Genomic DNA, 10,602 nt, shown 5'->3' with positions numbered 1-10,602 from the left:
AAGACAAAGAATCTGATTTTTCAAAAGGGCAAAAGATTTGAATAGATACTTTGTACTAATTACCAAAGGAGATAGAAGAATAGCTAATTAGCACATAAAAAGAAGCTCAACATTAGTAGTCACCAGGGAAATGCAAATTAAAATCACAATGAGAACCACTACACACCCACTAGAAGAGCTAAAATTAAACATTAAAAATCCAAGTATTCCGGAGGATATGAAGCAATTTCAACTTTCAGACATTGCTGGTGGGGGTATAAAATGGTACAACCACTTTGGAGACCCATTTGGTTGTTTCTTATGAAAGCTGTTACTTACCATAGGACCTAGCAGTTCCATTATTTATTCAAGGGAGAAGAAAGCAAATGTCCACCAAAAAAGGCGTGTACATTAATGTTCATAGAAATTTTATTCATAATAGCCAGAAAATGGAAACAACACAAATACCCATCAACAGGTGAATGAATGGATAAATACATTTGGTATATCTATACAATGGAAAATATTTCAGCAAAACAAAAAATGCTCTATTGATACATGCAGCAAGATGGATGAATTTTAAAGTGTTAAAACATATATATCACAGTGTTTGATCCATTCATGTGAAATTCCACAGCAAGCAAAACTATAGTGACAGAACACAAATTTATTGTTGCTTGGAGCTGAAGGCAAAAATCAGTACAAACTGAACAACTAATCTTTGGGCGGTAAGGGAAATGTTCTGTACCTTGATTTTCATCATGGTCACATGGATGTAAACTTATGTCATACTCAGTGAACTATATAGTCAGTTCTTCAACAATGCTTGTTTTTGAAAATGCAAACTTGTTCCAACACAATAGTAAAAAATTTTAATATTAACTTGACTTTTGATTTCACATGTGATTACATCCACTAAAAATACTAGATGAATACAGAAAACTACACCCAACTGAAATGAGCCATGTATATCACACCATTTGTGCTATTTCATATTTCACTTCAAATTGTTATAAACCCCACCACACACAGTTATTACATTTGCTTTTAAAAAGGTTATTTTTTAAAGAAATGATAAAAATTAGGAAAGCATTTTTGTATTTTCCCACATATTTACCATTTCTGGCATTCTTCATTCATTTGTATGGAAGTGGGTTTGTACTGATAGCAGTTTTCTTCCTCCAAAGGACTTCCTTTAACATTTCTTGTAATTCAGGTCTGCTGAAAATAAATTCACTGTGCTTCTATTTGTCAAAAAATCATCTTTATGTTGTTCTCATTTTTGAAGGTTATTTTCACTTAACAGAACCCTAAGTTAACTTTTTTTTAAGCATGTTAAAATTATCATTCCATTCCCTGTTTGCCTTGCATTATTTCTGACAAGAAATCATCAGTAATTCTTACCTTGGCACTCCTGTATTTAATGTTTCTTTTTCCTCTGGCTGCTTTTAAGAGTTTTACTTTATCACTGGTTCTCAACAAATTGAATATAATATGCCTTAGAATAGTTTTCCTTTCAATTATCCAACTTGGAATTTGTTTTCTTAGATTTAGAAATCATAATTTTTATCCTGTTTGTTAAAAATTAAGCCATTATTCCTTCAAATATATTTTCAGGCTCCTCTCGCCTGCCCTTTTCAGGTACTCCAATTATCCATGTTAGATCACTTTGAATAATTTTCAGTCACTAAGGATCTGGTCTTTCAATTACTATTGTTATTTTCATTCTGTACCTCAATTTGTATAGTTTCTATTGCAGTATCTTCAAGTTCACACTTCTTTTCTTCTGTGGTGTCTAATCAGCTAAACCCATAGGTGAATTTTCCATTCAGATATTGCATTTCTAAATTGCACTGCAGCCCTGAAGTTCCCTTTGTCTTTTTTTAAATGTCTTCCATTTCTCTCCTCATTATGCTCATGTGTTCCATTGTATTTGTGAACATATTTACCATAGTTGTTTTTAAAGCCCTTATCGGCTACTTCATTCATCTCCATAACTTTGGAGTCAGTCTCTATTGATTTATTTTTTCCCCTCATTTTCCTGCTTATTTGTATGTCATAATTTTTATTGGGTACCAAACACCATAAATGCTGTGTTCTTAAAATTCTGTATTTTGCTTCTGCATTCAAAGAGTGTTGAATTTGACTGGCAGTTAAGTTACTAGCCAATCAGTTTGATCCTTTGAGATTGTTTTTAATTTGTCATTGGTGGTCCAGAGTAGCCTTTACTCTAGAGCTCTTTTAACCCGATTCGAAGGTACAACCCTGGGCTATCTACTGAATGCCCACGATTTTTAATAAGGTCCTGCCACTCTGGTGGTCAAAACTCAAATGTCTCTTAGCTACATGTAACTTCTGGGAATTGTTCAACTTATAGTTCCTCAGTAACTCCTTTTAGTCTAGCCTTGTGGCATTTCACTCTATGCATGTGCACTTTAGCACACAGGAAAAGTCTCAGTGAAACCCTCCTGCAGATTCCTGGAGCTTCTAGGCACAGCTCTTCTATCTCTGGTGCCATGCCTCACAAACTGAAGCTGCCACAGCCTTCCCCAAATCTGGTCTCAGTGTCTTCTATTCAGAGACTGCCATGCTTCCCTTGGTTTCCCTTTTCCTATGCAGGGTCTAGAAAGTGACACCAGGCAGAATGCTGAGGCTTTCGCATGACTCTTTTTTCCCCATCCATTCAGAGAGTACAGTCCTGTACTGCATGTTTTCCAGTGTCAGAACAGAGTTGCTTCATGTATTTTGTCCACTTTTCTAGGTGTTCACAGGTAGAGGGCAAGTCTGGTATATGTTACTCCATTATGAGCAGAAAAGGAAAGCTAGAATTTTTTTTGTAATCTAGTTTGAGCTATTTATGTGTTGAGGCTCACGGATTGTTCTAGTATTTATAATAACAGCAGCTGATTGGACCTTAACTTTATAAAGTAATTCATTTATAATACCTGATTAGTCTTCACAACACTCTTGAGTTAATAAAGGTGACCTTTCTTATGATTATGCTACAGCCAAAAAGATTAAGGCTCACAAGGCAAGTGAATGCTCAAAGTAACATACTCAGTAAGGGTTGAAGCTGAGAATATGACATTAGCATAATCTACTACTGCTAAAACTTATCTCCTGGTTTCATCTATAACACTAAACCCTTATTTTGTCATCCAACCCTCCTTCCTTCTTTATTCCCCTCAGGTTTTAATTGTCTTTTATCTTAGGTTTTAATCATCAGCTTTATCATCTTATCTTGGCCAAAACTTTAGAAGCAGCAACTCATTTTTTAAATTGCCACCCTGAAAAATGCTACTTGTAATTCACTACCATAAATTACTTTTAATTTTAATTTCAAGTGACAAGCTATAATCAATACATATCATATCATAATCAATACCAAATAGACCAGATAGGCCTTTAAAGGTCCCCCAACCCCCAAAACTGTCAGCATTCATGTGTAACCCTGTGTCTTTATCATCCTTCCTCCTCTTTCAAATCATTTTCTCTAACTTACTTTGACCTATGAAGCTGCAGCAAACTTCTCAGAATTTTTCTGGGTCCCAAATGAAAAAAAAAATCAATTACATACTAAAATAGAAAGGAAAACAAAATTTTTTAAACTAAACAAGAATAAAGTAAAAGTAAGCCAGCTCCTTAGTCAGCATGACTAAGGAATAGATTTAAATGATCCCTTTCTAAGAATGAGTCACATTTCTGTCTGTCTTACACAGGGCCAACTAACAATGGCAATACTTGAGAAAATGTTAAGACTCAGCTGATTACCTCATACCTTGAGGTACAGGATGAAAAGAGTGTTTTAATTTTCCATCACACTTTTGTTCAACAGGGTGACTATGTGGCGGGCTATATTGAGGGGAAAAAATCTGAGACCACACAGAAATCAGCGGCAAAGCATTCTGGAGTCACACCATCTGTCATAATCTGCCTGGTTGGAAATGGGGGATGACGGAATGTGAACCATGAATCTGTAGTCCCCGATCTAGGTTAAGAATAGTAATACTTGAAATTGCATAATACGTCAGAAACAGTAATTTTAAAACGTTATACACCCAATTTTACCGAACACGGGACTTAGATATAGAGTGGGTAATGTTCAAAACCAGGGTCTAGAGTCTGACGGAGGGCACTTTATTATATAGGATAATCCAAACAAAATTAATCCCTCCCCCAGAAGACAGTAACTTGTTAGAGTCAGAAAATAATTGATTTCTTCCATTTCTTTTAATTTTTTTTAACAAAAAAGTTATTTCATAAATCCCATAAAACTCTAGATCACCATATAATTTTTTTTTTTTTTGGACAGGAATAAAACAGAGGCTTTTAATACAAACAGCAGTGAAGACATACGGGGCTGGGAGGCCCAAGAGGGCACAGGCAGGAGGAGCCAGGAAGATGGTGACCCTGGGAGGAAAGAAGGCACAGGGCTTCTCCTGGGAAAACTATCTGACCCTTGTGGCTCCCACTCCAGTCTCTGCCCAGACCAGTGGCCAAGATTCAAGAGACAAGCCCCTGTATTGTTTCTCAGGTGCTCCCTTTTCCCAAAGGGTATGTGGGCCCAGATGCAGGGAGGGGATAGTGGAGAAGGGCAGGCCTGGGCTGGGGCAGGGGAGAGCCTGCAAGAGCCAGGCTTGGAAATAGCCCTAGAAGAAAACTCAGGAACTGACATGCCAACACCCCCTCACTCCTAGGACAGGTGTGCCCAACCAGGCTTCCACCCAACCTAAGAGCCAACTGTAGCCAGTGGAGAGTGATATCCTAAATTCTGTCTCCCTCACTAATGGGATTTTTTACTCTTCAAAAATTACTGGACAATGTCACATTCAGAAAAATGGTGAAAATGAAAAAGATAAACCAATTATTGGCGAAGATATGATTTAGTTGGAATTCTTATATATACTGTTGGAAGTTATATTGGTACAACTACTTCAGAAAATTGCAAAGCATTATCTACTAAATATGAATATATACCTAACATGATCCAGCAGTTTCACTCTTAGGTGTGTATCTAACAGAATGCATATATATGTTCACCAAAAGAAGTGAAAAAGAATGTTAATAAGTAACATTACTTGTAATAGCCCTAAAACTTCACCAGAAGACATGTATAAGAATATTCATAACAGCATTATTTGTAAAACTCCAAGCTGTAAAGGATCCACATGTCCATCAACAGTAGAATGGATAAATCATGGTACATTCACACAATGGAATATTAAACAGCAATGAGATTGAACAAAATACAAATATACTCAATACGGATGAATTTCATAAACATATTGAATGAACCTGGACCTCAGCCCAAAAATACATATAGTAATTATTATTCCATTAGGTAAAGTTTAAAAACAAGAATAAGAAATATATGGCCTTAGAAGTCACGGTAGTGGTTACCTGAATGGGAGCAGTTTTCAAGGAGGGAACAACGGGGTTCCTGAAGTGTTGGTATTATCTACTTTTTGATCCATACACGAGGTACATGCTCACTTTGGGAAAACTCATCAGGCTGAATCCCCATTTCTGAACTTATGCTGTAAGTCAATAAAAGATGTTGGGCAACACCAACAATGTACAGCTACGCCACAGAGCTAGAGCCTGAATCCTCAGCTTGTCTCTAGGGTCCATGCTCTTAGTCACGATACTATTTTAGCAACTACCTTAAAGCACTACTTGCTCATACCATCTGTTTTTAAATATGAAAAACTTACACATGCCAACAGGCAGTCAACTGTGTAAATGCAGGAACATAACTTGTACAAGCATAGATGATCCATACAGGGCCACCAGGGAGGCTGAGTGAGAATCACAGAAGTTTTGTTCTGATTGAATCTTTTTTCCATGGGAATCTGTTCATGTCTTTCTATTTATGTTTAATAAAATGAAATTGACATTTCTCCCCTCCAAAACAATAAATGGGCAACATTATTTTTGCATTCAAAGAATATTTGCTATGTACATAAAAATACTTTTAGAGTAACAAAGTAAATACTTTTAGTTCAAAGAAATAGTTATTGATTTATAGAAATCATAGATGGAGATATTTAATAAATATTCAAGGAATGAGTGACTCTTAGAGATTTGTTGACCTTCCTACCATTGCTACTAATTCTTCCTAGGCATTCATCAGAGGTAGTGACCTGGCATACTGGGCATCTATTGGTCTTGCCTGCCTAACACCCTTCTTTTGGTAAAGGTATTTCAGTATTGCTCTGGGCAATTTCTTCTACCCTACTGCATGCAATTCTGGTGAGATGATCAATTCTGCCTTCTCCTAACCAAGGAGTGGGCGTTTAGACTAAACTAGACCAAGCAGACTCTCTCTTCTTAAAATTTAAATCTTGAGTAACAGAGGGTCAAACAACAGAGCTGATTCACTTTGACAACAGCTCTCTAAGGAAGCTGCCCACTGGTTCCTGCTGCTTAGATCTCTTAAGCTGGGTGCATCCTATCCAATCAAGTACCAGTTGATGAACTTTTCCTTAGATTCTGTGAATCATTCTATATACTTATATTACATTTCCTCTTTAATTTCTGTTAACTGTACCTGAGGGAACACTGACACACCTGGATGTAAATACATTCAATAAAAAGTCACTACAACTTTGCAAGAGTCCATAGCACTTAACTCTGGCTTAACTTTTTGCCAGAATTTGCTTCTCTATAAAAACTATGTTAGTTCTACCTCTACTTCTGGAGCTTCACAGTATAAACATACTCCATCTTCCCAGTCGCACACATTTAAAACTGTAAGTTATCCCCAAATATTTTCTTAGCAAAAGAAATTTTGCTAAGAAAAAAAATTTAATTTTCAAATTAAAACATGTATGACTACTACACACTCACTAGAATGGCTATAATAAAAAAGACAGTTCCGAGTGTTGACAAGCATGTGGAGAAACTGGGACCCTTAAGCATTACTGGAGGGAATCCAAAACAGTATAACCACTTTGGAAAGCAGTTTATATAATTTATATATTAATAAAATTTACTTAACATTCTAAAATAGACTTTACAAAGAATCACCTTGGCAATATCATCCTAGGCAATGATATCCAGGAAATCACAGTCTTCACGTGCTAGTCCTATTTTCCGATAATATATCAGAGACATTCTTAACTATTAATTTTAAGATGTGGTTCATTTACCATCGAAATTCATTTCTTGGTATTTCTTGCCACTAATGATATACTTGTGGCCCTTTGGAAAACACTGGGTTATTCTATTTAATTTAAAATTCATATAAATTAATTTTCAGTAAAGTACCAATTTGGGAAACAATGTTATAAAGTTTTATGTAAGATATAATGAGATACAGAAAATCTTAGGCCTTTCATTTAGCAAATACTTGAAAATTGCTTTTGGTTGGCTTTTTTCAAATAAAAGTGACTAAAGAGTTGGAAGCATGGGAAACCTCCAAAGCCAAGGTATCTCCCATCCTACTCTAGGCCCAACATGGTCACAACCATGTTACTTCCGAGGGAAAAGGAGGCCTCCACCGGGAAGAAGGAAAAAAGAAAGTATAACAAAATGTTAAGTGCTTATTCAAGGAATTATGGGTCATTGTTTCCTTTAAATTCTTTGTGTTCTTCCTTTCTTTACTTGCTTACTTTATTTAATGTGCTTCTATTTTTTTAATAAAATACAGTAAAACTTTTTATTCCTTTCGATATCTTCACATGAAAATTGAATACTACTTCAACCTATTCTTTATAATAGTTATATTTCTAATTTTATATTTTGATTCAAAAACAATTTAACGGAAGATACTAACTTCTTCCTTCTTGTTTTTTAAAGTATTGACATTTATATACAACCTTTTGTGGCTAATTATGTTACTATGTACTCTAACTTCTCAAAGCACTAGGAATAGGTGTTTTGCCCATTATGCAAAAAATGCAGTCCAAAAAACTTAAATGCCTTCAACAGCCAGAGTAGAACACAAAAACAATGGGTTCTGAAAAATGGACCTAAAATCTTCTTGTTAATTATAGCTTGATTACTCTTAAAACTCTTACAGGTTGAGTGATATGATATATGGGACCTGCTTTTAATTATTCTAGCAAGGAGGAGGACAAGCAGGAGAGTAGTATGCGGACGAAAGGGATAGATATAACTAGAACAAGAGCGTAATGTTGGTAATTGCTGAAGCTGAGTGGTTAATAAAAGCAAGTTCTTTTTTTCTATATATTTGAAAAATCTATAATGAAAGTTAAAACAGAAACGAATTTAATTCTAAAAATGATTACAGAGTGACAACTAAAGCGACCTCTGTAACATGCCCAAAACAGAAAAAGGAAAAAAAAAATTAACAAATAAACAAAGCTCCAAGGACTCTATAAAGAAAACAAGTATTTACCAGTAAGCACACATTTATGAAAGGTTTTACTGCCACCTACTGAACACTGTGATTAACGACTTGCTATTAAACAATCACTATTGTATAGGTGTCCCCATCTCACCTCAAGCACTTGGTCTTTAACAAGATAATGCTAAGTAATACCATTAAATTTATGTTTATATATATGTTTATATTAGTAAATGTTATAGCACATCATTTCTAACAACATGAAATGCCACCTAAAAAAGGTATATCACAAAATTTTTGTTAGAAAGTACACTGGTGATTATCTTATGATGTCCTTGTTTTATAGAAGATCTCAGATTTTGAATTATTTTCCCAAAGGAATTTACACTGTTTACACATAGGGATAGACCAGAAAGCTAGAAACCAGTCCTGGCTCTTAAATTCAGTGCATTATTTTTCTCCACCTCAGCCTTTTAAAATCTTGACTTTTACTACAAATTTTCATCTTTTATAACTTGGTTAATTGCATATACCAGTGATTCTCAACCCTGCTGCATCAGAATTATCAGTTGAATTTTAAAATAAATTGATGCTGATACCAAAGATTTTTTAATCAAGGCTTAAAAGATCCATTTGTAAATCCCAGTGGTTCTCAGTGTGGTCCCTGGACCAGCAATATCATCATCATCTGGGAGCAAAACTGAACAGGGCCCTATGCGGCCCTCCCGAGTACAGATGCTTTTCTGGGTCCCCCATTTCTTGTCTGCTGAAGAAGTTTTCAGACTCCTAGACCTTCTCTGAGTTCCAAAGGGCATATTCAAACAGTTATTAACTAGAAGAGTGAGGGAATGTAGAAACAAAGGAAAGGTAGTCAAGAAACAATAGTGCAGAAGTGGGGCAGGGTCCTGGTTCCTCCTCAAGGGATACACATAACAATCTGATAGTTCTTCCACAGGAACTAAGGCCCCAGTACAGGTGGAGGACAGCAACTTCAGGCTGAGCATAAGCAGGTGGACCTCAGATTGGTTGGAACTGGAAGGCTGATGGTTGAAGTTCCTGGGACATCACCCTGTTACCTCACCATCAACCAATCAGAGAAAGGTCACACATCCTGCAGTCCTCCCCCCCAAAGTTTTGCCTATTCAAACACCTCTTAGAACACAATCAGAAAATTTGGGCTTTTGAAGTACTAGCTGCCTGTTCTCCTTGCTCAGCCCTTGCAAATCAACCCTTCTCTGCTCAAACTCTGAAATTTCAGTTTGTCTGGTCTCACTGCGTGTCGTTGGGCACACAAACTTGGGTTTGGCAATGGGACTTGCTAGAAATGTAAATCTGCAACTTTTTTTCCAGATTGCTAACTGGAACCCAGCAATTTGTGCTTGCAAGCCCTCTAGGTGATTTCGATGCAGGCTAACGTTTGAGAATCACGAGTATTTTAATATGTATTTTTAAACTTTTTACTCTTTTTAACTATAAGATTTTAATTTATTGTTTTCTAAGAAAGAATAAAATACATTAATAATACAAAAGAGAAAGAGATTTACATGAAGAGTAACCTAGTGCAATTCTCCTATTTTTCCAGAAGCATACTATTAGGAGCACTCAACATTAGTTCTAGTCAGCCAATAGGAAAAATGCTCTAATGGGAGGTTAGGGAATAATTTATTCATAGACCAGTTAATAAGACCCTGGAATGTTCCTGCCCAGAGCAAGTTTTCCAACCATATTTCCTTGTTCTGGTTTGTTCTGCTCAAAAAGGCACCTTTCTAAGACATAATTTATACCTTTGGCCACATCATACCTTTTAACTCAGGAATGTCACTTGTAGAAATCTAGAGGAAAACAAAATTATGCTCAAGTATTTTCTCCAAAGCATGGTAAATAACAAAGGCAGAGTGGAACCTGAAAACAAGTTAAATGCCCAACAACTGGGAAATAATTCCATAAATTAGAGCATCAACAGGATGAAATATTGCTCAGCCATTAAAGTAATGCTTTTCATATGAGATTTTAAATAATATAGGGAAATGCTTACTTTATAACATCATGTGTGTGCATGTTCTCTCTGTTTCTCTGTATCTCTCTCTGTCTCTGTCTGTCAATTGAAAAAAGATAATGGAAAATACCAAAACATTAATACTGGTTATCTGAGCAGTAGGATTCTGAGTGATTTACTTTTTTATATTTATTAGTGTTTCTAAAATTTTTAGTAAGAGTATACTTATTCTATTAATCGGAAGAAAATCTATGAATACAATAAGTTTCTACTCTTTGAATTAGGCTCTTTAAATAACAATTAATCAGTGCACTTT

The 10,602-nt window shown here is 35.7% G+C and overlaps 1 protein-coding gene across 6 annotated transcripts in view; it reads right to left on the bottom strand.

Moving 5' to 3' along the window:
• Positions 1 to 390: 390 nt before the first annotated feature.
• Positions 391 to 10,602, bottom strand: part of MRPL1 (mitochondrial ribosomal protein L1) — a 77,065-nt gene continuing 66,853 nt past the window's right edge. The window contains exons 10-12 of one of the 6 annotated variants that reach the window (XM_074345883.1): positions 10,326 to 10,385; positions 10,092 to 10,122; positions 391 to 5,516 (exon numbers count right to left, since the gene is read on the bottom strand). In XM_074345883.1, the coding sequence (XP_074201984.1) occupies positions 10,327 to 10,385 (59 nt within the window). In that variant the 3' untranslated portion in view covers positions 391 to 5,516; positions 10,092 to 10,122; position 10,326. Of the gene's footprint in view, positions 10,123 to 10,325; positions 10,386 to 10,602 lie in introns of all 6 variants that reach the window. The other 5 variants (XM_045506129.2, XM_074345878.1, XM_045506131.2 and 2 more) reach the window with 5 other exon arrangements.

Source organism: Camelus bactrianus, chromosome 2, assembly GCF_048773025.1.
Source record: "Camelus bactrianus isolate YW-2024 breed Bactrian camel chromosome 2, ASM4877302v1, whole genome shotgun sequence".
NCBI classification, from domain to species: Eukaryota; Metazoa; Chordata; class Mammalia; order Artiodactyla; family Camelidae; genus Camelus; species Camelus bactrianus.
Note: the sequence above shows the minus strand (reverse complement) of the source record. Positions and strands in the feature narration are given on the sequence as shown.